This window comes from Daphnia carinata, chromosome 2, assembly GCF_022539665.2.
Source record: "Daphnia carinata strain CSIRO-1 chromosome 2, CSIRO_AGI_Dcar_HiC_V3, whole genome shotgun sequence".
NCBI lineage: Eukaryota > Metazoa > Arthropoda > Branchiopoda > Diplostraca > Daphniidae > Daphnia > Daphnia carinata.
Genome location: NC_081332.1, coordinates 5,038,391 through 5,062,968, shown reverse-complemented (window position 1 = coordinate 5,062,968; position 24,578 = coordinate 5,038,391). Strand labels below are relative to the sequence as shown.

The window sequence follows — 24,578 nt, the reverse complement described above, 5'->3', positions numbered from 1 at the left end:
TTACAGAATAAAGCCTCATGCTTGTGTTTCTCATGGACGACGAGCCGCACCCGAAAAATGGGCATTTCAGCTCGCAACTCGTCCTCTTTCTTCGCCAATTTAATCTCCTTAAATCTCGATCTAAGATAAATTCATTAGAATCAATCGACAGCTCTCTTTCTGAGGAATATAGTAGTACTATTTGATTGGTGAAAAAATGAAGGGTAGTAGCTGTTTTGGATAGATGAAAGGCTGATGTTTTCAGCGAACATGAAACCGCCGCCCCGTCAGGACGAAATTTGTTGATGACGCCAACTTAATAAACGCTGATTAAACGTTTCAGGTCCACTTTTCTGCAGAATCATTGATACCAAAAGTCAGATCGTAACGTCAACAACGCGTCTATCACATTTTTTGGCCATGAAATTGAGTTTAGACTTGCATTTCGAGCAGTTTTTCTGACGACATTTCTCGAATCTCGTTGAACATGGCGGCCATTTAATTTTAATCTTTCATTAGCGCTTTACGCGAAAAATTTTTCATATGATGAGCTTCACTTTCGACAGTCAGATTGCCCATTTTTTTCCGAATCTTTAGACATCATCAATTCTATTCGAATCGAAAAGCTGCACTAGTATTCGACTGTTTTTCTGTCGTTGTTTTCAACTATTTCGGCGTCTCGGGCTCTCATTACCCGACGTCTTGCACTTGGATAATTAACTCATTAGGTAGCCATTAGCGCCAGAAGGTGCACAGCAAGGATGACATGTTTGTCTACACGGTTTTTGCTATTTTCGAAACAAAAGTTCAGTTCACTTAACACCAAACAACTTGAAAACCCGGGAGGTCCTTTCAGCAGTGGACAATATTTTTCGCGGTTATTTCCACGGCGATTCGTTTTTGTTTCATTTGCCAAACGCATTGTTCTTTTTTATCTATCCAGATCATTCGTTGCCTAGGTGACGCCTTTTTTTTTCGCATCGTGCAGTCTGCAAACAATCACGTGATGTGGAAAACTGATGTCGGACGTCCTTGAGATTTTTTTTTTTTTTTATTACTGTGTCGATCGAGGACAAACAAAAAAAAGTTAGGAACGAGACAAATATTCTCTGTCGAAATGATAAAAAAACTCGTTACGTCTAAGGTCGCGATTGTGGAAGTCGGTTTTTTCCCTCCAACTGCTCTGTGTCTTCTTTTTTTCAAGATTGTACGGCGCCATATTCTGGTTTTCGATTGGTCTCTCATTTCTTAGTATTCTACAACTATCCTAGAAAATCAAAAACCTGATTGCAATCCAGCTTCGTTTTCTTACCTGTCAATAGCAAATATTCGATGGTAGTAGTAGACCTTTGTTTCCTCAATAACGTTTTGAAAATGATTTTTTAAAACACACGTTTCTGTTCCTTTCGTATACTGTTTAGCCTAATCGCCATATTAGTTGATTCGGCCAAGAATGTCGTCTGCTCTGAATTCTTTGAGAAATGGAACGATTTCAGATTATCAGCCATCTTGGCAAAACTAGACAACTTCATAACAGTCGGATTGTTTGAGAATGATTTTTATTGCAGTCTCAAGTGAAAAAAAACCTGAAATGGATTTTAAAAATCCGTGAAGCAATCAAGTTGACCTGAAACGGGAGCCGCGAAGCCATCAATGCTGACCATAAACCCATAAAAATGTCCCACCTAAAAAATGTGTTTTTTTTTTACAGTGTTGACGGTGGTGGCCATTTGCACGGAATCTGACGTAGTTCCAAAAGTGTTTTTTTTTCTAGAGGGGTATTCTTTTCGAATGGCAAACGATGTGAGGGAGTCCCGGCACGAGGCATCGGATCGATACACGCCCATCCGTATTGGGTGGGGTGGGAGGACGCCTCAATCCGTCGTCATGGCAACATCTGGCAGGTAATAATAATGTCGCATCTACCCCATTCGTGTTGAGAAACTAAAAACAAAATATTCAATTAAAAGCTACTTCATGACGTCATCATGATCGATGGCAATCAAAACATTGGAAATTCTTTACATTCCAACCTTGAAGCCACGCAAATTGTAAAACTATTTTCCAATTTTAAACGATTTAAAATGGCCAAGTTATTTTGAAATTCATGTTGAGTAACACACGATGTGCATCCAAACAGCTGGACATGACACAAAAAAAAGGAAGACGAGAAAACAGAGATAAAGCGTCAGAAGAGAAAGAGAACCTTATAACGCTTCCGGCAAGATTCAATCCCGCGTAACCATCAAACTACGCCGCCAGCAAGGTCTCTCTCTCTCTCCGGTTCTCTCTCTCTCTTAGCCGCCGCGATGCCCATTAACCAGCCAATTCAAAAAAGAAAAAAAAAGTTACCTTCTCTCTCGACAGGTAGATGTATATACACCTTTTTTTTAGGGCTCAATGAAATTCTATGCATTTATATAGAAGGAATCCAATCAAAAATGAATGGAAATTCAAAATATTTTTTTTTACTAGCGCCATTTGCATTTTACTTCCTTTCGAAAATCAACTTCCTGCTTTTAGAAGATTCGTATTAAATAGCCCAAGGCTTTTAAAAAGGCCTATCGTCTTTACGATCTTCTGTTGCCTTTTGTAGGAAATTCAATCACTGCTCCATAACTTGTAAAAAATCAATGTATTTTCAAGTGTCCATAGTTATTTATAATATGTATAAAAAAAAATAATGTCAAAAAAAAAGTCGATACAGAAAATTCACACAGACAAACAGCAAACATCACACATCCGGAAATTCAATCCGGAATTTTGGTCAAAATTAATTCATTTTTGTTTGGACTTGAGTAAATTCAATAGGCTCTGATGGGTAGCTGGTTGACTACTGTGAGCAGTGGATGGCCGGATATGGAAAAGGTCCCATGCTTTATGGACATCATCTTCACTCCGGCTGGAATTCCGTTTAGACTGTTGGGCAGCTGCAGCTAGAGCGGCCATCGATTGAGCCGGATCCTGCTGCTGGACGTGGTGGTAGACTGCGCTGGGTGTCATGAAATAAGGATGAGGACCCACTTTACTCGCAGAACCTACTGGACTGGCGCTGGATCGGCAACTTCCGGCTGATAACGGCGATGATGCATCACTCGAATCGCCTTTACTTCCCGATAGGTCTAACGCACCGATACTATCGTGAATTTCATCTTCGGGATTAGCATGTCCCGAAGCTGATGGAGGAGTCACGCAGATCCGCAATGGAATTAATTGCGCGTCTTTATCGACTACTGGAGGCTCCTCTTTCGAAGGAGGTGCAATTTCTTCCGGCCGGAATTCGGAAGGATTGGTTATTCTTTGGAGTCTTTTAGCAAACAATGCTCGATCGTCCAAGTCGAAAATGGCTTTGGGCAACCAGTTTTGGATTTTATTGGACTCGGTAGGTTCGCACGTTTCGACTGGCGGAATTGGAGTAGAACAACTGAATTCAGTTGTACGAGCCTCATCGAAAATCGTTTTAACCGGATCAACCGATTCCATCTTTTTTTTCTGTGCGGATGGACGCTTCCGGCGCTTGGCAAGACGTTCGTCTTTGCCATTACATTGCCAACTACGTTTACTAGTTATGTCAACAAGACTTGCTCGTTGATTACCTTTCTTCATCTCTTCCCGCTGTTCTTCTTCCTTGATTAACGAAGGTGATATCCGGTACCACAATCTCAAAGGTTCTCTCTGCAATTTATTGAATCCCACATTTTTTTTTTTAACGTTTAAAGATGAAATAATTTGCATACCTCTTTCCATGAGAAGATGTAGGCGACATCCGATAGTTTGTACTCTGATGCAAGTGGACGTCCGTTGTATAAGATTTCAAGCTGCATTAATATTTATGTTAACATTAATTCATCCGCAATTTTAATTAAAAACAACGGACCTTGTGCGTAGCGGGATCGGTAACGTTGAATTTATTGCGAAGAAATTTAATTAAATGTCCAATTGGAAGATCAGCCGGACAACGGAAGTAACGTCGATGTTGAGATCCAGCTTCCGGTCCATCTTTGCCCAGATTCGCTTTCAAACCAAACTCGCAATTTCTACGCACAAACATTTCAAATTCCCGCTAATCCAAAATTAATTTTAAAAAAGACTTACGGTTCGGCGTATTCTAATGACATGGAGATGGGATCGTTTGGAGCATAAAACGATTGTAAATAACATTCTTCTGTTTTATTATCATCTGTTGCAACGCGTTCCATCCGGAATGTTCTTCTCCTCTCCAATTCATTCCGTGCAAGTCTCGGTATCATTTTATAAACGATACTTTGCAATGTGTAATCTCTCCTATTTAAAAACGCGTGATGAATGAATGAAAACCTCAAAATTGGGAAATCTCACCTGAGCTGTGAAAATGGTTTCGTCGTACTAAGCGGGACGGAACACGAAGGGCATTGATGGAATTCCGCCACGTGCGGAACCACGCATGATCGACAAACTGTAACATTAACTGTTAATTGATGTCTTTTTTTTTTTTAGATTTTCAGGGGAATCTTACATGAATGAAGACACTCGGTGATGGTGGTAGCGTCTATCAGGTATCCTTGGCACACGGTGCAAATTAAATGGCAATTGACATCACCTACGTTTGGTTTAACGTCACCCGTCGATTCATTCATTTCTGTTAATAAATACGGGGTACAATCAAATATGCAAATGAGTTTTCTTAAGGTGCCTCAACATCCAATTTGCTCTTAGAGTTGGAAGGTGCGGACCAATGGGCGTCAGTGGGGGATGACCTGTGAGAAAATCACCCGAGGCCAAACCGGATGGAACAACGGCTTTTTCTTCTTCTGATGTATAGCGAGTCGTGGTAGGAAAAAAAGATGATGAAAAGAGGGAGAAAGAGGGGAGAGAATATAATAATAGAGAGTCTCTCTATGCGGGAAAGGGGGGCGTGAAAGTGCCGTGCGGTGGTCGAGCACGTGGCGACACTTCTCTCTCCCCCCTTTTTTCTCCCGATTGACAGAGGGGGGATCTCATTTGAATAACCCACGGGAATTCCTGAATTGATGACCAATATTTCGGTTTTTAAACGAACATTTAAAAAAATATTCGTTTCATCTGAATTCTTCGAAATGAATAAGAACAAAATCTCAGATTCAAAGTAATTAGAGCATCTCCCCCTCTTTTTCCCGTAATAATAAATAGGGGAAACACGAACCCGCTATTATATACTGTGCGTGGGGGAAATGACGTCATATCATTTCTGGCGTCAGCTGATAGGGAGGAGCACGATTCTAACCCCACGCTGGGATCTCTTTTTTTTTACAACACAAAAAAAAAGGAACGAAAGAAAGAGGGGATGCCTGAAAATCCCGAAACAGATCTGTATGGCTCAGAACCCGCGGTTCGGGAAACCGCCGTGCGGGTTGAGGATCCGCGGGTTAGTCCTGTTCATACAGACATCCAGTTGGGAGGGTGGTTTCTCCCCATCCTCCCTTTGGGCTTTATTATCATCCCCTTCTCCTCCCCCCTTTCCTACTCGCTTGTTTGTGCATCCCCTACTGCCCCCTGTTTTCTCTCGGATGCCGCCAGCCACATCATTTTCTCTTTTTTTTTTCTTTCTTTCTTCTTCCTTCCATTCGGAAAGAGGAACGTCGTTGTAATTTTTATACGATGCCTAGCCGCAAAATAGAAAAAAAAAACCGTTTTCGCCATCTTCGTTTCTCTTTCAAATTGTGCGAATGTAGGTGACACGATTTGTTTTTGAATTTCTTTAAATTCTTAGTTTTCTACTCACTCGATTCGTGGTGACTCGTTTCGTATCCAACGTCATTGAGAAATGACAATTCCAAACGGTGAACTATCACTGGATACACATTTTCTCAAGTTTGTTTTGGACACACTCAAATTCAACACACACACAAACTGCACAGCTTTCCAACACGAGATTTTTGCTTCTATATCCACCGTCTGTTTGAAAGAGAATAAAACTCGGAGCGCCGTGTTCTCTCTCGGTGGGGCACACTCTGGGTGGTGGGTGGTGCGACCCGCGAACTGGGAGGTAGACACACCCACTCGGATTGGATGGGGGACATGAGCAACCAATAGCGGACGAAGGGGGAATACAGAGGGAAGGGGAAGATTCTAAACGAGCCTTAGGCGACGGGTGGGAAAAACAGCATTGCCATTTCCTGCTTTTATGTTTTTTTACCCCCCTTCTCCCACCCACCGCTCTATTGTGTCAGATACACACTCTGGCCTCCCCAACAACGTTTTCTTGATTCCCGTTGTTCCGAGAGCCCTTGAACTGAATTCAAGCCGTTTTCATTTGCATTCAGTCAGGCCTTTCGGGAAACACGAAGCTACGTATTTTACCCATCACATTGTTTTCGTCTAGTGTGGACTGTTACAATTTCAGGGGGACTGCAGTGAGGGGAGGGGGATGAAAATATTAGCTCAGACGTCTTCGACAGGCGCCATGTTGCAAGATCTATTTTCTCTTCGGTTTACCAGTTTTGCCACAACACCCTCTCTCCTCCATGTCTATTTATAGGTTGCCACGTTTAACTCATCCGTGGCTGAAAGATTCTTCGTCGAATAACTACTAGTTTTTTCTTTTTTAGTTGCATTAAAAAGATGTGCCGATGCAGACGAAAAATGTTGGCATTTGAGATAGCCAGATGGTCACCAGTCTAAAAACGTGGAACAATAAAGAGCTTAAAAAAAAGGGATAAAAAGGGCATGTCGAAAGTACCAAGGGATTACTCACTGCTGATTTTTACAGACCTAAAATACATTGGAAGATTCTGGATCATTTCCAATGATTGATTCTGTTGGACTTGGTAATTTGATCTTGCAATGAACTGAAATAGCTTAAATCGTTTGTAGATGTCTGTTTTTTGGATCGAAAAAAGCCAACCAGAAGAAATCTCAGCGGCCAAAGAAAAGTCGGCCATGTTCGAATGTTTGTAGACAAGGCCCTGGACATCAGTGGCTTTTACGGTACATAAAAGGGGAAAATCAATTCATCAGGAACTACCGATCTAAAAGGCTTGACGTCGAATGTAAATTATGCAGGTGGAAACCCTGTGAACTCTTATAACGAACGTGAAAAATCGATAAAGCATAATTTGTCTTGAATAATTATGCCAAATGAGGACCAACACGACAGCTCATTTGTCCCATTTCTGTAAACACTGAGTAATTATACAATGTGAGTTTTCATGTTGAACATCGCTGTTCTGAAATCTGGCGATGACGCTAAGAGAAAAGGGGAACAAACAAAAATGCCATTCTTGGTTCTAAGAGGGAAAAAAGAGAAAGCTGAACTAAAGGAGAACAAAAGACTTGGCTACTTGACAAAACCTTACACCAGGGCCAAAAATCTAGAATACTATGTTTCTTGTCCATTGACCAAACACGTAAATATGATGATTCATTTTCAACACTATTTTTCTGACTAGGAAATCAAATAATGCTAGACCTACTAGTATTGCTTGTCGTTCTCTGGCAAAAATGTGTGATCTAACCATTTAAAATAGCATTGAGTAAAAACTGAATGAATCAAACTAATGAACACAGGACTTTTTAAAACTTAATTAATGACTGGATTTCTGAGGGAAGTGAAATTGCTGTGGAAGCTTCAAAAAAAGATCCTTTGTGTAGAAATGGGGCGTGGCTTAGCACAAGGCCTAGCCAATCACGTGAGCCCTTGTTCCTATTGGTTGAAAGCTTAAAAAGCAGTAACCAATCCCACATTTTCCCGTTCACACTGTAGCCGTGTACTGTTTAGACTTATATTCCAACTTTATATTACGTCTCTAAGCATTCAAATTAAAAAGAATCACATAACAGTTTCTTCACTGACGACACCATTACTGGAAACAAAATCATCTCCCTTTTCTTTCATCAAGTTTTACTTAATTGGCTGTTGATTGAGTTTTTCGTGTTAATCCGCCGATAATCAAATTAACAACTTCCAGCGCTGCAACAGGAATTTTCGTACCTATCACCCCGAAAAAACCCCACAGAGGTCAATAAAAACGAGTGAAATATATTTAAAAAGGGTTTTTAACTTACCCGGTCCGAAAATGGCAGACGCGCCGGCATTGTAGACCATGTCGTAATCTTGAGGTGGGATAACGCCACCAACGACAACGAGAATATCAGATCGACCCATATCTTTCAAAACCTTAATCAACTCAGGTACAAGGGTCCGATGAGCGGCGGCCAATGAAGACACTCCGACAACGTGAACATCAGCATCAATGGCTTGTTGGGCTACTTCGCTCGGCGTCTTATCAAATAACAACAGGTAAATATCTGTGCGGATGATAAAAGACGCTAAAGAAAAAAACCAACCTGGAACAGAGGGCCGATGTCGACATCGAATCCGAGGTCTGCGAAACCAGTAGCAATGACTTTGGCACCGCGATCATGACCGTCTTGACCCATCTTTGCAACTAGGATACGAGGACGACGGCCTTCAAGGGCAACCAATTCTTCAATCTACGGGAAGAGTGGGTCTTTCTTGTTTTAATTTTCCCTGAATGATCTCGTGCTGAAATTCGAGGCCTACCTTTTTAGCTACTATATCGAACTGCGATTTGTCTGCAAACTCGCTTTTGTAGGCTCCTGAAATCATTGTGTCCCGCGCTACGTGACGACCAAAAACCTACTCGTCACCAAGTCCCCATTATAGAACGCAGAGGACAAAAGAAAAAAAAACATTTTTACCTTTTCCATGGCTTGGGTTATTTCGCCTACGGTGCAGCGAGCTCTAGAAGCCTCGACAGCCAAGGCCAATAAGTTGCCCTCAGCGCCACCAGCGCAATCTGTTATCGCTTTGAGGCACTGTTCAGCTTTGGCTGAGTCGCGGGTCGCTTTAACCTAAAAACAAAACAAGACATAGAAAATGGTTTAGCTTTTAAATGTATAACATCAAAATGTTTAATGATATACCAACCTTTTTGATTTTTTCAATTTGCTTGTTTCGGACATCTGCATTATTGATCATGAGGACTTCCACTTGCTCCGGGTTTTCTGGTTGATATTTGTTCACACCAACAATTGTCTCTGAAAAATTTTACAGATTAAAATGTGTTTCTTGTACAAGCGAAAGTGATGACGGCTTACCATAGCCGGAATCAATCTGTGCTTGGCGACGGGCAGCACATTCTTCGATTTTAAGTTTAGGCCAGCCGGATGCTACAGCTTTGGCCATACCACCCATTTGCTCGACTTCATCAACAATCCTTTTGGATTTCGTGTATACTTCGTCAGTCAACGTCTCCATCATATAACTGCCGGCCCAGGGATCAATGATCTTTGCACATCATAGAATTCGTTTAAAATTGAACAATAAATAATAATAACAGAAAAAATAAAATATTCAAATTATTTGGCACAACCTTTGGTATTCCTGTTTCTTCCTGAAGTATGATTTGTGTGTTGCGGGCAATACGTGACGAAAATTTAGAAGGTAAGGCCAGGGCTTCATCGAAGGAGTTGGTGTGGAGAGACTGCGTGCCACCAAAGACAGCTGCCATAGCTTCGACTGTCGTACGCACAATGTTATTATACGGATCTTGAGCTGTCAATGACCAGCCGGATGTCTGACAATGAGTCCTTAAAGCCAATGATTTTTGGCTTTTAGGGCTAAACTTTTCTTGAAGCAAATTGGCCCAGAGACGGCGGGCTGCTCTTAATTTGGCAATTTCCTAATTGAAATAGGAATGAGGTTGGCAGAATTAAAGATAACACAAGAAGTTAAATTACCATATAAAAGTTCATTCCAATCCCAAAGAAGAATGATAAACGTGGTGCGAAGGCATCAATAGTTAAGCCTGATTGCAAGCCTGTTCGACAATACTCGATGCCATCAGCCATAGTGAATCCCAGTTCAAGTGTCGCAGTTGCTCCAGCCTCTTGCATGTGGTATCCCGATATACTGATCGAGTTAAACTTCGGCATTTTCTGTTCAATAGAAAGCAAAATAATAATGTCGAAATACGGAACTCTAGATAGAACCTACCGCTGATATGTAACTAAAAATGTCACCAATGACTCTCATAGAAGGAGCAGGCGGATAAATATAAGTATTTCGAACCATGAATTCTTTAAGGATGTCGTTTTGAATGGTACCCGATAAGAGTTCCGCTTTAACGCCCTGTGGAAAGTTTATGTGAATAAGTAATAACAGTTTTAATTGAAGGAGGGTTGCATACTTGTTCTTCAGCTGCAACAATGTGCATCGCCAAAACTGGAATTACAGCTCCGTTCATAGTCATTGAGACAGACATTTTCTCAAGAGGGATTCCATCATACAAAGCTTTCATGTCTTCAACACTGTCAATTGCCACTCCAGCCATACCCACATCACCATAAACACGTGGATTATCAGAATCATAGCTAATGCATGAAATAACATAAAAAATAAATAACATGGAAGCCCCCAAATAAAGATGAAATGTATGTAAGACTGACCCACAGTGAGTGGCAAGATCAAAAGCCACACTCAGTCCTTGCTGTCCAGCCTTTATGTTTTCTTTATAAAATTTATTACTCTCTTCTACTGTGCTGAAACCAGCATATTGTCGGATTGTCCATGGTCTCTGAGAGTACATTGTGGGGTAAGGGCCCCGTGTGTAAGGAAACTTACCAGGTAATTCATGTTCCAGCCTATTAAGGGAAAGATTAGGATTAGTGACAATAAAAGGTGATGTATTTAAACTATATTTACCCTTCAACATCTTTTTTTGTATAAATTGGTTTCAATGTAATGTCTTCAGATGTATACCAAAGCAATTCTTGCTCAGGATCTTTGCCTTTCAACTGTTTTTTTGCCAAAGCCGCCCATTCCGGATCGAGAGGTTGTCGGTGTAAGCACCTCAGCTGACTCACCTGCAACATTACATGAAATGCCAATAGCTATTGTATTCTACATTTGCAAAAGCATCAATTTACTTGGGAGGCTGACACAAAACGAAGTGAGTTGGAGTATCTCAAAAGCAATGACGCCATGTTATTATAGTTTTATTGATATTTTTTGTTAAGATTGCCAACTGCGCCTTAGATTGTTGTTGGATGCCAGAGATCTAAAACGCGGTTTAAGATGTAAACATGAACCAAAAAACTTTTCTATATCGTCTGCAAATTAGCATAAAAAAAGGCTGTCCGATCATGCGCGCCTGGCGGCAGCTGGAGCCTGTGAACATGTGAGAGCCTGTAACTGTAAAACATGTAACCGTGCAAGAAATTTTTACAAATTTCTTCGCAAAAAAAGGTACATGAGGCTGTAGTTTGAAACAGTGAGTCTAATTGATGTTTTTGCAATATGAATGTAAAAATTATGAAATTCAGCTACAACGCGCATTTTATTTCTATGCTGTTAGCGCAACCATTTGGTTCCCAATTTTGGGATCATTTGCTATCTTAGTTTTATGCGGGAATTGGAATATTTGTTATGATGTTCCATGTCCTCGTGTTCATTGAGTTTTAAAGTAAATAAAATAATGTGAAAGTCAAAACAGCCAGTTTGATGCATTTTTTCTGGTGGTCCGGATAGGCCGGGCAAGTTTACTTCTTTCCTTATCTTTTATAACATAGAATAATATGCTTGGATTATTGAAGTTAGCTATTCCGTATGCTGCTTGAATAAATCGAACGCGGAAACGTATCTGGCTCATTTTTACGACAACGATACACGAACAACTGTACAGAGGTTGTCATGGAAGAAACGCTGAATAGCCAATTTCAAATGAAATCACAGTAGTATGAAACTGAACCCTCCATTTTAAAATCCATTAAGATTAGACTACTTTGTGTCAAATTGGAATTCAAGCTAAACAATAATTTTCCTTGAATGGAATTTATTTTCTCAACATACCTAATTTAAATCAGATCGCAACAATTTTCATTGCAATGAATAAAATTGCTACACTGAAATAAGCTGCCGAATCCAGTATGAAAATTCTGCACAACTAATCACATTTACATCAGCAGAGGGATGTGTGCATCTGGTGCTTGGTGTGGCTTTACATGCACACTGTTTTTATTTGTAACTAATTTTGAAACTACTATGTTTTTAAGAATTACATCATTAGGTGTTAAATTAATTCAAAATTAAAATTCTAGGTCATCCCCCTGTTTTTTACTTGTCTTGGCTTCAGAACAAGCCAGGTTGTCTAAGAGGAGCATTCGAATATAGAACCGTCAATCTGTAATCGCTTCCTTAGTTCAACTAGATAAGAAGCAGGAAGGGCTGGTGAGGTAGGATTGACCCTGATAATAGGATAACTATAGGTTCAAAAGTGTCAGTAAATACTGTTTGTTTATCACCCACAGATAAGTTTCTGCAGACTTTAAATCGTCTGTGACGTTGACAGGAAATCAATTTTATCGAACGTCTTAAAAAATGATAGGTAGCTCTCAGTTATGATGTGGTGAAAAAGCCTCTAGTCTATAGTTCAGTCCATCTCGACTTTCGATTCCGCAAGTACCATCAAAATGGAAACTCGAGTGAAAGTTTTTGGCATTTTCGATATTCTTTTGGGAATCACAATGATTATTACCGAGGTATGGTGCCATATGAAACTTTTTTGTAAGTGATATCTATTTCTTTATGTATGTAATTGAATTTATTCATTAGTATGCAACCATCGTGATGTATGGACTACCAATGGATACATCTGCTACGGGCTTATGGGGAGGAATGTTCGTAATGACGACCGGAGTTGTCATCATCAAAAGGTAAGCAATTTAACCGAATAATAAGAATGCGGAAGAGTTTTGTTTATCTCGGTTACATGTAGGCACAATGTAATGGTCCTGGTGTTTTCCATTTTATCAACTATGAGTGGGCTAATCATGATTGGACTTTACATCTGGTCTATGACCCTGTACGGAAAAACAATTTCTTCCGGCTACACTTGTGGTGAAACCTTCTATATGGGATATTCCATTTGTAAGCAAAAATAGGCAAGAAAAAAAAATTACCGTTTTGAAATTTACTAACACTTGCCTTATATCCAGGTAGCCGCATAGCTCTGGACTCACTTTTCCTTATCTATGGCGCTGCTGCGGTCGGAATGAATACAATTCTCATTCACGATGCTAAGTGGATTGAACCCAAAAATCGCAATGAACTTGCAACACAGGAACAATCCCCAGAGATGTCCCTGTAGTAGTTACCATTACGCCCAGCACGACCAACTGATAAGATAGAGAACAATTAATGAAACATGACATTTAACATCAATCAAGAGAGCTTCAACTGCCTGTTACCATTTGTTTGCTTGAGCTCGTGAAGCGTGAATCGATCACATTAGATTCGTACTTTTTAAATTAACAAATGTTAATTTGCTAAATTTATTTCTCATTTTTTTGTTTGTTAAAAATACAAATAAGTATTGCGTAATGGTTAATGGGATTATTTATAGCTTTAGATTTGATTCTTAATAAGGTTCCACGAACAACAAAATACGCGAGTAGATAACCGATCAGAGGATAGTGCACCAGGAGCTCCCCTGTTTAGAGTCAATTACATTAGCCGACTCATCTGAGATAGCTCGTTCATCCTCATCTTCTTCAATTTCTTCTTCTGAAGAACTACTAAAGTCATCTTCAGAATCACCAGCAGGTAAAGTTAATTCATTGAGGAACTGAGGCTTCAATAAACTGTCTTTCCTGTGCACATAAGGAGAAACATTTAACTTGTTCAAATTGACATTTTCTACATGCTCTATAAACTTACTTCGGAGAGCGACGACATCCTATTCTTCTTGTTTCTAGCAACATTAACTGAGTCCCGCCAACAATCAATCGAAGAAATTTGTCGTTTTGGTCTTCTATTGCGGCTAGGCAAAAAATGCGTTCAATGCCAGAAACGTTCAACGTGCCCAAGTAATTACACTCGGGTAAAGAACGGATGTTAATGGATGAAATTCCAGTGTCAAGATTAATGGACGAAGAGAAAAGGAATGATTTAGTTGCAAAAATTGCATTCGTTATCCCGAAATCGTAAACGTGATTTCTGAGCTTTTTGACGCATCCTGTACCACAAAAAGAAATTAGAAAGCATTATAAAACTAACACATTGAATTTGAAATTACCAGTTTTCCAGTTTAACATTTTAACTGTTGCCCCTTCATCCCCGTAGAAAATTGTTGGGTGGGCTGAATTCACAGCAAGGCTAAGGACTGGTCGACAACGGATCACATGGCCAGTTTCAGGTACGAGATCATCTGACCGGAATAGCCGACACAACTCAGCTCCCTTCATGGACCATACACTAATGAATCCATCAAGGGACGAGCAAATCAAGTTTTCATTTTGTAGCTACAGCAAAACAAAAAAAGACGCAATTCTTTAAATTAGCAATCGATTTTTATCCAATCCATTACCATGCCTACCTTTATATGAGACACGGAATTCTCGAAAGTTTTAATGGAAAAACGTGGATTTGTGTTTTCTTCGAGGAATGTATAGGTTTCCAATTTCCCTCCTTCACTTCCTACGACGCAGCAACAATGCGAAGGCGAATAGCAGAGGGCTGTCACTCCACTGAATGTGTAGATGGAACGTAAGGCTGACCCATTCTCTATGTTCCAAAGCTTAATGCAGCAATCGAGGGAACCTGTAAGCGCCAATCGAGGACCTGTATCTTCACTAACACTTCCAGACAGCTCCGCATTCAAACGTTTTGAGTCTTCGGCCGATAACAGCGAAACACAAGTAACTGTATTAGTATGTCCTCGTAGGTCCACCAATGCAGAGCCGGTTGTAGCACACCAAACTTGTACCAAGGTATCTCGGCTGAGAGGAAGGCCATAATTTAAAAATTTAATTTAATTTTATAACTGCTATTATTCTATTACCTTCCTGAGATGATGTAGGTCTCATCTAAATCAACACAACTCACAATATCATTGTGGGATTCAAGAGTATTTAGAAGGAACAGAGTTTCATGCCATGATTTTTGAACAGGAGATTTTCCTGCAGTATTGTGCATTTTAGATTTGGTTTCACTAGGTTTGTTGAGTGTAGAATTCTCCGGTTTAGGCCTCTTTGTCTGTGTGCCAGTGGCAGCTGAAGATTCAGGGCTCAATGAAGGTGTCGCTTCCCTAAAGAAAATATTTTCATATTAATGAATACAGGGTTCTGACAATTTTAATATACTCAGGAGTGGGACGCTTCATGGTTTCAGGCAATGGTAAAGGCTCTATAAAGACAGATGTGTCAAAGTCCCGTTCAAGATTTTTTACAGCATTTACTTTTTCTTGCTCTTCAGAAACAAGAAATGGTTCAAGATTGTTTTTGGTCTCATGTTTATTTTTCTTTTCTGGAGTTATTATTGTAGTAGGTGTGCTCTCTGATTGATCAGTGCTACTTGTGGGAAGATGAGTACCAATTTCAGGTGTAAAAGCCATACAGCCTTCCCCACCTTGTTTTAAAAGTTTGGCAAGCTCAATTCTAGTGGCATTTTTTTGTTTGACCTTTGGTGGTAAGAATGTAAGTTGAAATCAGGACATTAATGATAATAGGAACGTGTATACCTTTAAAAGTTCTTCTTCATTTAAATTTGAGCGCCCAAGGAATTCAAGATTTTCAATTTGACGTAGCTTTTTACGGAGTTTACGTATTAGTTTATCAGTTGGACTTAACACAGACATAATAAATTACCAATGTTGCGCTGGCTTGATAAAAGCCAAACAATTATTAACGTATCAATTTGAAGTCTGCTAAACTCTGTTGCCAATTTTCGAGCTTAAAATAAAAGAATAATTTAAACACATTTAGAGCAAATATTGTCTTATATTTTATATTTCGTGTCCTAATACTAAACACTTTATATAAAAAAGAGATGATGCGTAAAATTTTGAAAATTAAGATTTTTCACGATGCAAATATTGAAATCACTGTATTTCATACGACCGGCACGTGTGTGTGGAATCACACAGCAGGTGCTTTATCTATAAGCGCGGGCGAACGTTGCAGTCGGCAGTTGTCTCCCATAGCAACACATCTAAATCTGATAATCATTAACCAGCAACACGTGTGGACAGCCAAGACTAAATTAAGTTTCCCGGAAAAAAGTAGCACTTCTAAAAGCCAGTAAGAACTAAACTAACCCTTTTTTACATAGCTTTTGCAATGTATTTTTGTTATGTCTGTTAACCCGAATGTCCAAGTAATGTAGTCTTCTTCTAAAGATGGATCGCTGGGTTGGACGGGTTGCTCTTGTAACTGGAGCTAGTGCTGGCATTGGGGCTGCTATTTGCCGAAAACTTGTTGAATGTGGGCTTGTTGTTGTGGGATGCGCCAGGAATGTTGAGAAAATTCGAAAGGTAAACAAGCCCTCCAGCAGTGACTATCCATGCCCAGTATCTTTCATCATGTTGTTTTCTTTTGATAAATAATTCAATTCAGTTGGGTGAAGAACTAGAATCAGCAAAAGGAAAGCTTCATGCATATCAGTGTGATCTGTCCAAAGAAGAAGAGATATTGGCTCTGTTTGGATGGATCAAAAGCAATGTAGGGGGCGTCGATGTATGTATCAATAATGCTGGATTCGGAGATTACGGCACGCTTCTTGGCCCTGGTTTGTTGGAAATATAAATTTTTTTTCCTTTCTATTTTTTTTTTAAATTCATGTCGTTATTTTTCATTATGTACCCAGAGGCTACGGTTTCAGCATGGAAGTCTATGCTTGACGTCAATGTCATTGCTTTATGCCTTTGCACCAAGGAAGCCGTGAGTTCCATGCGCGAACGTGGAGTGGATGATGGTCAAATTATTCACATCAGCAGGTATTCAAGTCCACGTAGTTTGAGTTAACTTACTATACAAAACTTAATATCGGTTCATAGTCTTTCAGGCCATCGGGTACCAATTAGTCCAGGGAATCATTTTTACAGCGCCACTAAATTTTGCGTTCGGTCTCTGACGGAAGGTCATAGACAAGAGCTAAGAGAACTTAAAAGCAATATCCGAGTCGCGGTATGCCACCTAAAAATTGTTTTGTAATGCAGCACAAATCGTTTAACGAGTGCTATTATTGAATTCGTTAGGCTATCAGTCCAGGATTCGTGAAAACAGATTTTTTCGATAATGCTTTGCATAGCACTAGTAGTAATGCCCAAAGCGTCACAGACCTTTTTACGACGATGAAGCCTATTGAATCGGTAGATGTAGCTGATTCAGTAGTCTATATCTTAAGTACACCGCCCCACGTTCAGGTAAGAGCATGCAGCTGTTTTCCAAATAGTGCGGCATGTTAAAAGAGATATTGCATAACATGTTCTTAGGTCCATGATATACTGATGCGACCTACACAGCAAAAATCATAAAAGGCGTGTACAATTTTGTTACTGTCCGGTACAAATAGTTGTGCCACTCAAGCTTGATTTATACTGATGTTCTCCGCACAGCTTGAACGTGAAAAGGAAGCAAAAAATATTACCCAAACTAGTTGAATACATTCTATATCAGTGTCGCCCTAGACATTTCATTGCCATCCGAAGTTTATTTTATGAAATGAAAACCGATAAGATAAGATAACACTGAATAGAAAAATCTTCAAAAGCCATGCCAAGTTTTTAGATCGCACAAAGTGGTGCCATCTGGAGTTAAAATTTGCCACCCTTTCACTTAGTTGTACGTACCCAAAACCATAAGCAGAGGCTTTATAACCAGCTGTTAGCCTGAACGCATCCCTGCACTACTTCCGACGGTCGTGTCGTGATTGCTACTCGGCGAACACAGCTGAAGAACTTGGGTGAGATTCCATTTTCGTTTTCTTTCTCGTATTAAGGTTTGTTTACGAAGAATATCATTGTTTCAGGGAACATGTTGCGTTTCACAGCAGCTCTTTTGAGGAATGCCTCTGCTGCCAATGGGCAAACTCTCCTTAAGCTTAGCCCAGCAGCCGTTCAGCAACAGACCAGGCTGAATTCTGATATTGACTATGTGATCCCTGATCACTTGAAAGGAATTGAGGATGCTGAAGATCCTCTCTTCTTTGACATGGTCGAGTTCTTCTACCACAAGTCATGCAAAATCCTCCAAGAGAAATTGGTTGAAGACTGGAAGGCACCTCGCATGAGCACTGAAGAGAAACGCAAGAAGGTTAAAGGCTTGCTTAACATCATTCAGCCCTGCCATCATGTTTTGGAAGTCTCTTTCCCCCTCAAGAGGGACAATGGTGACTACGAGATGATTGTTGGCTACCGTGCTCAGCACAGCCACCATCGTCTGCCCTGCAAAGGAGGTAAATAGATCAAAATGCCTAACATAATTGGTTTTTCTACCATTAGAGTAGTTGTTTCTTACATTTTGGGAAATAGGACAAGTAGGGTTTAACCTTAGGGCATAAATACCATGTGAGAGATAAACCTTGTAAAACCATTAGGCAGATAAGGTACAACAAAGAAAAAAAATTGAAGAAAAATTAGGGTCAGTCGAAACTGGTTTTACGTCGGCCGTTGTTTACCACAAACATATAGAAACTACCGTGACCAGCGGTGAGGCTGCACGCGTCTCAGAAATTAAAGTGCCTCATACTAGATGTTTTCGAAGGGAAACATCACGCAAAGGCTTTCTAGAAAATGTAATTTGTAACCAAGAAATATTACAGACCACCGCTCACTTTTTTTTCATTCTCATTTCTATTGCGAATTACAGGTATGGTTTGTTTGTTTGGATACAGTTGGCTTCTAATTCTCATAGCGGCTTTACTGTGTGAATTGGAATGCACGCAGTAGGATTTGGGCCAAAACGAGCGTCTAAAATAGGTTTCTTGCTGATTGGTCAGAAAAAGTGACGTCAGAAGGTGTGTCGCGTGATTCTAGTCCCGGTGTGTGGCGTGACTCGAAAGGGGGTGGGGGCGACTGTCTTTCGTTGGAAAGCAAAGCGAAAGGAAAGGAGGAACGGTGACTGAATGATAATGGTAGTTGGCATGGACGTGATGATCGGCACGTAAAGAGAAAGAGGAAAACAGGCAACCGTTCCCCTGCATTGCTTCTATTTTGAGCAGTCAGCCAGTGTACAAGTTGTTAAATTTCAAGGCAATCTTCCAATTTTTAACGATGATTCTTCATTTTGTATTCTTTGCATAGGTATCCGTTATTCCGATGAAGTCAACATCGACGAAGTTAAGGCCTTGTCAGCCTTGATGACTTTCAAGTGTGCTTGCGTTGATGTACCATTCGGCGGAGCCAAAGCTGGAGTTAAGATCAACCCTCGCAGCTACAGCGACAATGAATTGGAGAAGATCACCCGTCGCTTTACCCTCGAGTTGGCCAAGAAGGGATTCATCGGTATGTGAAATACACCCCATGTTTTAACTTCCCTAGGTTATTATGCTAATTCTGCATTTTTATTCAGGACCCGGCATCGACGTCCCTGCCCCAGATATGGGTACCGGTGAACGTGAAATGGCCTGGATTGCCGACACTTATGCCTCCACCATCGGTTACAATGACATCAACAGCCATGCCTGCGTAACTGGTAAACCCATCAACCAGGGAGGTATCCATGGCCGCGTTTCAGCCACAGGCCGCGGTGTCTTCCATGGCCTCGAGAACTTCTTGAATGAAGCGTCTTACATGTCTATGATTGGTACCACTCCCGGAATGGGCGGCAAATCCGTCATCATCCAGGGTTTCGGTAATGTCGGTTTGCATACGGCAAGATACTTGCACCGTGCTGGAGCTACCGTTATCGGTATCATGGAATACGATGGCTCCATCGTCAACCCCACCGGCATTGACCCCAAGGTACTTTCAAAATTGCCTTTACTGGGATTCTGACTCATACCCTCGAGCGTAATATTTATCTCGGCCCTCTACTAGGAATTGGAAGACTATAAAATTGAGCACGGAACTATTGTCGGCTTCCCTGGTGCCCAGCCCTACACTGGTGAAAACTTGCTGTACGAAAACTGCGATATCCTTGTTCCTGCTGCTATTGAGAAGGTTATCAACAAGCAAAATGCCCACAGGATTCAGGCTAAGGTATAATAATTAGTAAACTGCTAATATGTGGTAGTAATGACATGAATTAATTCTTGGTATAGATCATTGCCGAAGCTGCCAACGGCCCAACTACCCCGGCCGCCGATAAGATTCTCATCGAGCGCAACATTCTGGTCATCCCCGACTTGTACATCAACGCTGGTGGTGTCACCGTTTCCTACTTTGAATGGCTGAAGAACTTGAACCACGTCTCTTACGGTCGTCTGACATTCAAATACGAGCGCGAATCCAACCACCACCTTTTGGGTAATTTAACACTTACTCTTATTCATCCTTACTATATCTTCTCTTCTTTTCTTTCGGGTTTCTTTCGCTTCTCTTTTTTGGGCTTTACATTGAATTTCATGGGGATGATCAGAATCTATCGAACAGTACCTGGCTTTGGGTAAATTTTTGCCCACCTCTTCAGGGCCATTTGAATGTGTAACCACAACTCCCTTTTCATTTCTTTCTTTGTTTTTTTAAATTTTAGAATCGGTTCAGCAATCTTTAGAAAGGAGATTCGGCCGCGTTGGTGGAGCTATTCCAATCACGCCATCGGAGTCTTTCCAAAAGAGAATCTCGGTAACTTTTTCATATTTGTAATTTGAAGCTCACGGGGAAATTATTATTATTATTTTTTTGCTTTAGGGTGCGTCTGAGAAGGACATCGTACACTCTGGCTTGGATTACTCCATGGAGCGATCTGCCAAGGCAAGAAAGAATGTTATCATAAATTTTGAATTTTGATATTAATTATTTTGTTTTTCTAGGCCATTATGCGCACCGCTATGAAATACAACTTAGGAATTGATTTGCGCAGTGCCGCCTACGTCAACTCGGTCGAGAAGATCTTCCAAACTTACCGAGAGGCTGGCTTGACCTTCACATAAGCTATTAAGACCCTTTTTTGGTCTAACATGCAATATGTTTGAGGATGAACATAGCTTTTTTATAGTGGAGCAATAACCAGCAAAAAAAATTCAAAGCAGAAGAGTTCACAAATCATTTTGTTAATTTTTTTCTTCAAACCAAAAAGTGTGGGGATAAAACGTCAGTCCAATCCCGGTGACGACTTGTTTTTTGTTCATTATCATTAGGAAAAGGGGTCATATTTTGTTTTCCGTTTTGTTCTCGCCTCTGCTTTCTACACACTCTCTTGACAGCTGCGATGCGTGCAACAACGCATCTTTTGCAATCTGGGCAGTGTTACAAGTGCAAGAAGAACAATACACGGATCTACATCCAGTATATCATTTACATCTTTTTATACGATTTGCCCTTCTAATCCCAACCTTGACTTTCGTTTCCATATTTGAACAGCGGAGGTTGTCCAGGCATTTAAATGTAACGGTTCAAATATGGTTGGGGTACGTATTGGCTGTATTTCCTGCTTTCGCTTGATATTTGGTGAATATTATGCCGCAAGCAGTGGCTACTTTGAAATCGTGCCACCAGAGCAACTCACGATGAATTTGATAGATTGCAACTTAAATATTCTAAAATTGAAATTCTTTTAAATTTCTTACGCCATGATTGAAAGTAAAACGGCCAACGGGAGTAACTCACATCATAATATTTAAATTTGTTTATCATGCACGCGTCAGAGAGGCAAGGGCTACTGAGGAAATCGATTGTTAATGTTATCGATCATTTACACAATTGCTCTTTCCCCTTTGAAAATTCGGCAAAGACCATTGCCTACTGACGTGTTTCGTATTTTTGTACCCCTTTCGGGAATTGTTTTCTAAATTTCTCGTTGATTTCTTTTTAAATCACACTTTCCGATTAACCGTTTTATACGATTTTCAAAAACCAACTGATTGAGGAATGGAGAGTAAACGTGACGAATTTCGCCGTTATTTGGAGAAGGCAGGTGTTATGGACGCCTTGACCAAAGTCTTGGTGGGATTGTATGAAGAGCCGGAGAAACCCAACGACGCATTGATGTAACCACGAGTTTTAATGCGTAGTATAACAAAACTCTACAGTACAGTAAGAATATTGCTTCCACATGTTAGGTATCTAAAAACACATTTGAGTGTTGCACATCCCGACCAGGCTGAACTGGAGTCCATGAGGACTGAATTGCATTTTGCTCGGAGACAAGCTGAGATGTTAAAGTAAGTACATGTTTTTCAGCTTTGCATAAAACCAAATGAACAATTGTACTTTTACTAATAGGGAGGAGAATCAAAGACTCACTGCTGAACTTCAAAAATACTTGGCTGTGGAGAGCTTAAGCAAGGAGGAACCTTCTGAACAAAGTGCACCAGATCAGGATGAACAGATTAACTGAGACCATTTTCATCTGTCAAATCACTACCTTTTGTGCCTTGACATTAAACACTCATTTATTATGTAATTTCATGTTCATTATTGAATAAAAACTTCACACTGAGTTGGTTTTTTGTTTTTATTGTGGACAATTGAAGTGGATCTTTTCACGCTAGCTGTAAATAATTATTATTTTGCATTTAGGGCTTGTCTTCTTTTGACATCCCAATTGTAAAGCCTAGCCATGTTCACCTCTGTTGTTGTCATCTGATCCCTGCAAAAAATTGGAGAAAACATTTACAAATTGGAATACTTAAGCTAAGCTACATTGATTAAATACCTTAGGAAATCAAGATCATGATGCACCTGTGAAAGATTTTTCCTTGCTGTTTCATGATTTTTCTCCAGTAAAGCCTTGGCATCTTCTAAAGTGTACTCCAACATCACATTAGCCTAGAATGAGAGACAATTTATACAACATATCTTGTATAGTTTAAATGTTTCATACTCCTAGCCACAAGCAGACTTTGTCTGTTGGTTCAATAATAGCTCTAGAATACAGAAGATCTGACAGCAGAAAGTGAGTTTCAATTTGTTCATTAGTTTTCTTTTTTGCTTCTAGGACTTGGATCATGTCGAGTGATTTTTGGATGTCTGGAATTTGGCTCTTCAGCTTCTTTTTGCGGGCAAGAAGATTGAGCTCCATAAATTTATACTTTCCTAAGGAATACATGGTTAAATTTTAATCATACACACCTATAATAGGATAACTCACCATGTTGTTCGTCGAGCTGTCGCAGTATTGACTCCACCCCTTCACGATCCTTCATGTAAGCATCCACATCTTCCTGTCACCGGCACGAAGTAATAATGTACTTCCGGAAATAAAACTGAACACTGTAACTGGTAGAGGGTTACTTACCACAAATGTCGCTTCAGGAATGCCTGCGAAAGACTTTTTACCAGATAATTTCAGACTATCTTCGATAGATTCACATGCTGCAGTCGAGGCCATTTTAGGAGATTTTTTGAAGAAGACTTCTTTTTAGTCTGCAGCTGCTAGACGTAACAAATGCAAGCTTGAACTATAAACAATAGATGGCGTGAAGTTTCCAAAAAAGACGACGACTTTTGAAAGTTTTCTCGTTCTGCATGCTTTACAAACACGTTGTAATTAAACCGCTTTCTACTTTCCATAGTCTAAATAAATACCTTCTAAGGTCAGTAGTTTAAGTATATCACACCCTATCGTTGAAGTTAATCTTAATTCTGTCATAAGATCGATGGCTCAAACACCACCAGATCCAACCCACATTCTGCACAACCAAAGTGGACAAGTCACTGCTTTAGCTACGTTTCGGATGAAGGAAGGAGGTGAAGAAACGCTCGTTAGTGGATCGAATAATGGAGTCATAAGTATTTGGAATTTGAATGTAGATCTTTTGTAAGCAAATGCACATGGACATTTAAAATACCAGTTGAAACACATGTTTCAGGTATATCGATCATTCAAGACCTGGCAAGCTCACAGTGGGTCAATCGTATGGCTTGGAGCTTTGGATGACAGACCTGGATACATAATTTCTCAAGCAAGACATGAATCTATAATTGTATGGAATGAAAAAGAAATAGCAGTTTATCATTTGCTTGTCAACCATGAAGGGTTCTGCAAGTGTGACCTGTGGACAAATATCATAGCCATCCCTGCAGAGAAAAACTCTGTTCATATTTTCAGCATTAACCATACATCGTCTCTTGAACGAACGAGCACGCTGAAAATAGATGATGGTGAAGGGGCTCTAATGGTCATTAAATTGTTGGAGCAACGGAGTAAAATAGCAACCGCCTACGAAAGTGGTTGCATTTGCATTTGGAACGAGAACATCGTACTCCATCGAACAAGAGTCAAGAGCATGCCAACCTGCCTAGGGCATCATGCCCATCGTAATGAACTTCTATTAGGAACTTCATGCGAAACTCTTTACATCTTCAACGCAGACAACCTAACAGAGCTCAAATCGATCGAGTTGACCAATCCGGGTCTGAACGCCATCGCGCTCCGCCTATCCGACTCTCGTGTCTACGCCACAGCCGGCTGGGACAAGCGAATACGCTTCTTCAGTGCCCGAACTCATAAAAAGCTTTGTGTCCTCCAGATTCACGAGGAGGCCGTCAACAGCTTGGTCTTCATCGCGGGCCCTGGCAGCGGTTTGTTGGCTGCCGGAGGTAGCGATGCCCTGATATCTCTCTGGGATGTCTATAGCAGCTAGTGACGTAGGAGGCCACCAAAACCCTTGAAAGGCAAGTTCTTCTGTCTCTTACACTTCCTTTGTATTCTAATCAAGTGTGTGACTCTGCATTGATGCC

The 24,578-nt window shown here is 40.4% G+C and overlaps 9 protein-coding genes across 12 annotated transcripts; 5 read left to right on the top strand and 4 right to left on the bottom strand.

The window, feature by feature from the left end:
* Positions 1-2,632: 2,632 nt before the first annotated feature.
* LOC130686607 (polycomb group protein Psc-like) lies at positions 2,633-5,884 on the bottom strand. The gene is made up of 7 exons (XM_057509725.1): positions 5,720-5,884; positions 4,475-4,597; positions 4,318-4,414; positions 4,075-4,263; positions 3,857-4,016; positions 3,717-3,797; positions 2,633-3,654 (listed from the first exon to the last, which is right to left on the bottom strand). Exons 2-7 carry the CDS (start codon positions 4,593-4,595, stop codon positions 2,758-2,760), a joined length of 1,545 nt encoding a protein of 514 aa, XP_057365708.1. The 5' UTR covers positions 4,596-4,597; positions 5,720-5,884; the 3' UTR covers positions 2,633-2,757.
* Positions 5,885-7,830: 1,946 nt separating this feature from the next.
* LOC130686595 (methylmalonyl-CoA mutase, mitochondrial-like) lies at positions 7,831-11,064 on the bottom strand. Its single transcript, XM_057509713.1, has 14 exons — positions 10,888-11,064; positions 10,664-10,824; positions 10,408-10,602; positions 10,149-10,332; positions 9,956-10,090; positions 9,700-9,897; positions 9,333-9,641; positions 9,058-9,247; positions 8,888-8,997; positions 8,659-8,811; positions 8,501-8,596; positions 8,284-8,430; positions 8,002-8,218; positions 7,831-7,927 (listed from the first exon to the last, which is right to left on the bottom strand). Exons 1-14 carry the CDS (start codon positions 10,942-10,944, stop codon positions 7,842-7,844), a joined length of 2,238 nt encoding a protein of 745 aa, XP_057365696.1. The 5' UTR covers positions 10,945-11,064; the 3' UTR covers positions 7,831-7,841.
* A 768-nt stretch (positions 11,065-11,832) lies between these two features.
* LOC130686669 (uncharacterized) lies at positions 11,833-13,163 on the top strand. Its single transcript, XM_057509807.2, has 6 exons — positions 11,833-11,980; positions 12,058-12,192; positions 12,268-12,498; positions 12,572-12,672; positions 12,735-12,886; positions 12,955-13,163. Exons 3-6 carry the CDS (start codon positions 12,430-12,432, stop codon positions 13,104-13,106), a joined length of 474 nt encoding a protein of 157 aa, XP_057365790.1. The 5' UTR covers positions 11,833-11,980; positions 12,058-12,192; positions 12,268-12,429; the 3' UTR covers positions 13,107-13,163.
* Positions 13,164-13,296: 133 nt separating this feature from the next.
* Positions 13,297-15,647, bottom strand: LOC130686601 (uncharacterized). The gene is made up of 7 exons (XM_057509719.2): positions 15,477-15,647; positions 15,100-15,416; positions 14,799-15,044; positions 14,334-14,736; positions 14,034-14,259; positions 13,676-13,973; positions 13,297-13,608 (listed from the first exon to the last, which is right to left on the bottom strand). The coding sequence occupies exons 1-7, from the start codon at positions 15,591-15,593 to the stop codon at positions 13,422-13,424; spliced, it is 1,794 nt and encodes a 597-aa protein (XP_057365702.1). The 5' UTR covers positions 15,594-15,647; the 3' UTR covers positions 13,297-13,421.
* A 235-nt stretch (positions 15,648-15,882) lies between these two features.
* Positions 15,883-17,437, top strand: LOC130686629 (dehydrogenase/reductase SDR family member 11-like). Of its 2 annotated transcripts, none has more exons than XM_057509762.2 (7): positions 15,883-16,035; positions 16,134-16,268; positions 16,351-16,522; positions 16,601-16,730; positions 16,791-16,920; positions 16,992-17,159; positions 17,229-17,437. In XM_057509762.2, exons 2-7 carry the CDS (start codon positions 16,134-16,136, stop codon positions 17,268-17,270), a joined length of 777 nt encoding a protein of 258 aa, XP_057365745.1. In that variant the 5' UTR covers positions 15,883-16,035; the 3' UTR covers positions 17,271-17,437. The 2 variants fall into 2 exon arrangements, with proteins under 2 accessions (XP_057365745.1, XP_057365744.1); XM_057509761.2 differs by having other exon boundaries at positions 15,892-16,035; positions 16,121-16,268.
* Positions 17,438-17,557: 120 nt separating this feature from the next.
* On the top strand, positions 17,558-20,865 carry LOC130686977 (glutamate dehydrogenase, mitochondrial-like). 2 transcript variants are annotated; one of them, XM_059497645.1, is made up of 10 exons: positions 17,558-17,698; positions 17,765-18,190; positions 19,038-19,238; positions 19,306-19,697; positions 19,773-19,934; positions 19,997-20,201; positions 20,314-20,340; positions 20,428-20,519; positions 20,586-20,648; positions 20,708-20,865. In XM_059497645.1, exons 2-10 carry the CDS (start codon positions 17,770-17,772, stop codon positions 20,825-20,827), a joined length of 1,683 nt encoding a protein of 560 aa, XP_059353628.1. In that variant the 5' UTR covers positions 17,558-17,698; positions 17,765-17,769; the 3' UTR covers positions 20,828-20,865. The 2 variants fall into 2 exon arrangements, with proteins under 2 accessions (XP_059353628.1, XP_059353627.1); XM_059497644.1 differs by lacking the exon at positions 20,314-20,340 and having other exon boundaries at positions 17,560-17,698; positions 20,586-20,718.
* A 720-nt stretch (positions 20,866-21,585) lies between these two features.
* LOC130686681 (c-Myc-binding protein-like) lies at positions 21,586-22,335 on the top strand. Its single transcript, XM_057509824.2, has 3 exons — positions 21,586-21,883; positions 21,956-22,057; positions 22,119-22,335. The coding sequence occupies exons 1-3, from the start codon at positions 21,765-21,767 to the stop codon at positions 22,231-22,233; spliced, it is 336 nt and encodes a 111-aa protein (XP_057365807.1). The 5' UTR covers positions 21,586-21,764; the 3' UTR covers positions 22,234-22,335.
* On the bottom strand, positions 22,333-23,289 carry LOC130686641 (prefoldin subunit 3). The gene is made up of 5 exons (XM_057509775.1): positions 23,134-23,289; positions 22,987-23,059; positions 22,720-22,931; positions 22,552-22,664; positions 22,333-22,485 (listed from the first exon to the last, which is right to left on the bottom strand). The coding sequence occupies exons 1-5, from the start codon at positions 23,224-23,226 to the stop codon at positions 22,401-22,403; spliced, it is 576 nt and encodes a 191-aa protein (XP_057365758.1). The 5' UTR covers positions 23,227-23,289; the 3' UTR covers positions 22,333-22,400.
* A 35-nt stretch (positions 23,290-23,324) lies between these two features.
* Positions 23,325-24,516, top strand: LOC130686624 (guanine nucleotide-binding protein subunit beta-like protein 1). 2 transcript variants are annotated; one of them, XM_057509752.1, is made up of 3 exons: positions 23,325-23,431; positions 23,491-23,644; positions 23,708-24,516. In XM_057509752.1, the coding sequence occupies exons 1-3, from the start codon at positions 23,364-23,366 to the stop codon at positions 24,479-24,481; spliced, it is 996 nt and encodes a 331-aa protein (XP_057365735.1). In that variant the 5' UTR covers positions 23,325-23,363; the 3' UTR covers positions 24,482-24,516. The 2 variants fall into 2 exon arrangements, with proteins under 2 accessions (XP_057365735.1, XP_057365736.1); XM_057509753.2 differs by having other exon boundaries at positions 23,354-23,381.
* The last annotated feature ends 62 nt before the right edge of the window (positions 24,517-24,578 follow it).

Bases quoted from the DNA above. Each gene is read 5' to 3' on its own strand.
- LOC130686624 (XM_057509752.1), top strand. From the start codon at position 23,364: ATGCTTTACAAACACGTTGTAATTAAACCGCTTTCTACTTTCCATAGT. The intron at 23,432-23,490 runs GTCAGTAGTTTA...TTCTGTCATAAG, and splicing joins CTAAATAAATACCTTCTAAG to ATCGATGGCTCAAACACCAC. The intron at 23,645-23,707 runs GTAGATCTTTTG...CACATGTTTCAG, and splicing joins TAAGTATTTGGAATTTGAAT to GTATATCGATCATTCAAGAC.
- LOC130686595 (XM_057509713.1), bottom strand. From the start codon at position 10,944: ATGGCGTCATTGCTTTTGAGATACTCCAACTCACTTCGTTTTGTGTCA. The intron at 10,825-10,887 runs GTAAATTGATGC...GTAATGTTGCAG, and splicing joins GTTTTGTGTCAGCCTCCCAA to GTGAGTCAGCTGAGGTGCTT. The intron at 8,597-8,658 runs GTAAAAATGTTT...GGTGACGAGTAG, and splicing joins TAACCCAAGCCATGGAAAAG to GTTTTTGGTCGTCACGTAGC.
- LOC130686607 (XM_057509725.1), bottom strand. From the start codon at position 4,595: ATGAATGAATCGACGGGTGACGTTAAACCAAACGTAGGTGATGTCAAT. The intron at 4,017-4,074 runs GTAAGTCTTTTT...GTTTGTGCGTAG, and splicing joins TCATTAGAATACGCCGAACC to AAATTGCGAGTTTGGTTTGA. The intron at 3,655-3,716 runs GTATGCAAATTA...AATAAATTGCAG, and splicing joins ACATCTTCTCATGGAAAGAG to AGAGAACCTTTGAGATTGTG.
- LOC130686977 (XM_059497645.1), top strand. From the start codon at position 17,770: ATGTTGCGTTTCACAGCAGCTCTTTTGAGGAATGCCTCTGCTGCCAAT. The intron at 20,520-20,585 runs GTAACTTTTTCA...TTTTTGCTTTAG, and splicing joins CTTTCCAAAAGAGAATCTCG to GGTGCGTCTGAGAAGGACAT. The intron at 20,649-20,707 runs GCAAGAAAGAAT...TTGTTTTTCTAG, and splicing joins CCATGGAGCGATCTGCCAAG to GCCATTATGCGCACCGCTAT.
- LOC130686629 (XM_057509762.2), top strand. From the start codon at position 16,134: ATGGATCGCTGGGTTGGACGGGTTGCTCTTGTAACTGGAGCTAGTGCT. The intron at 16,269-16,350 runs GTAAACAAGCCC...AATTCAATTCAG, and splicing joins ATGTTGAGAAAATTCGAAAG to TTGGGTGAAGAACTAGAATC. The intron at 16,921-16,991 runs GTATGCCACCTA...TGAATTCGTTAG, and splicing joins AAAGCAATATCCGAGTCGCG to GCTATCAGTCCAGGATTCGT.
- LOC130686669 (XM_057509807.2), top strand. From the start codon at position 12,430: ATGGAAACTCGAGTGAAAGTTTTTGGCATTTTCGATATTCTTTTGGGA. The intron at 12,673-12,734 runs GTAAGCAATTTA...GGTTACATGTAG, and splicing joins GGAGTTGTCATCATCAAAAG to GCACAATGTAATGGTCCTGG. The intron at 12,887-12,954 runs GTAAGCAAAAAT...CCTTATATCCAG, and splicing joins CTATATGGGATATTCCATTT to GTAGCCGCATAGCTCTGGAC.
- LOC130686641 (XM_057509775.1), bottom strand. From the start codon at position 23,226: ATGGCCTCGACTGCAGCATGTGAATCTATCGAAGATAGTCTGAAATTA. The intron at 22,932-22,986 runs GTGAGTTATCCT...TGTATTCCTTAG, and splicing joins ACAGCTCGACGAACAACATG to GAAAGTATAAATTTATGGAG. The intron at 22,665-22,719 runs GTATGAAACATT...CTCTCATTCTAG, and splicing joins AAGTCTGCTTGTGGCTAGGA to GCTAATGTGATGTTGGAGTA.
- LOC130686681 (XM_057509824.2), top strand. From the start codon at position 21,765: ATGGAGAGTAAACGTGACGAATTTCGCCGTTATTTGGAGAAGGCAGGT. The intron at 21,884-21,955 runs GTAACCACGAGT...TCCACATGTTAG, and splicing joins AAACCCAACGACGCATTGAT to GTATCTAAAAACACATTTGA. The intron at 22,058-22,118 runs GTAAGTACATGT...TTTTACTAATAG, and splicing joins AGACAAGCTGAGATGTTAAA to GGAGGAGAATCAAAGACTCA.
- LOC130686601 (XM_057509719.2), bottom strand. From the start codon at position 15,593: ATGTCTGTGTTAAGTCCAACTGATAAACTAATACGTAAACTCCGTAAA. The intron at 14,737-14,798 runs GTAATAGAATAA...CCTTCCTCTCAG, and splicing joins ACCTACATCATCTCAGGAAG to CCGAGATACCTTGGTACAAG. The intron at 14,260-14,333 runs GTAGGCATGGTA...GTTTTGCTGTAG, and splicing joins ATTCCGTGTCTCATATAAAG to CTACAAAATGAAAACTTGAT.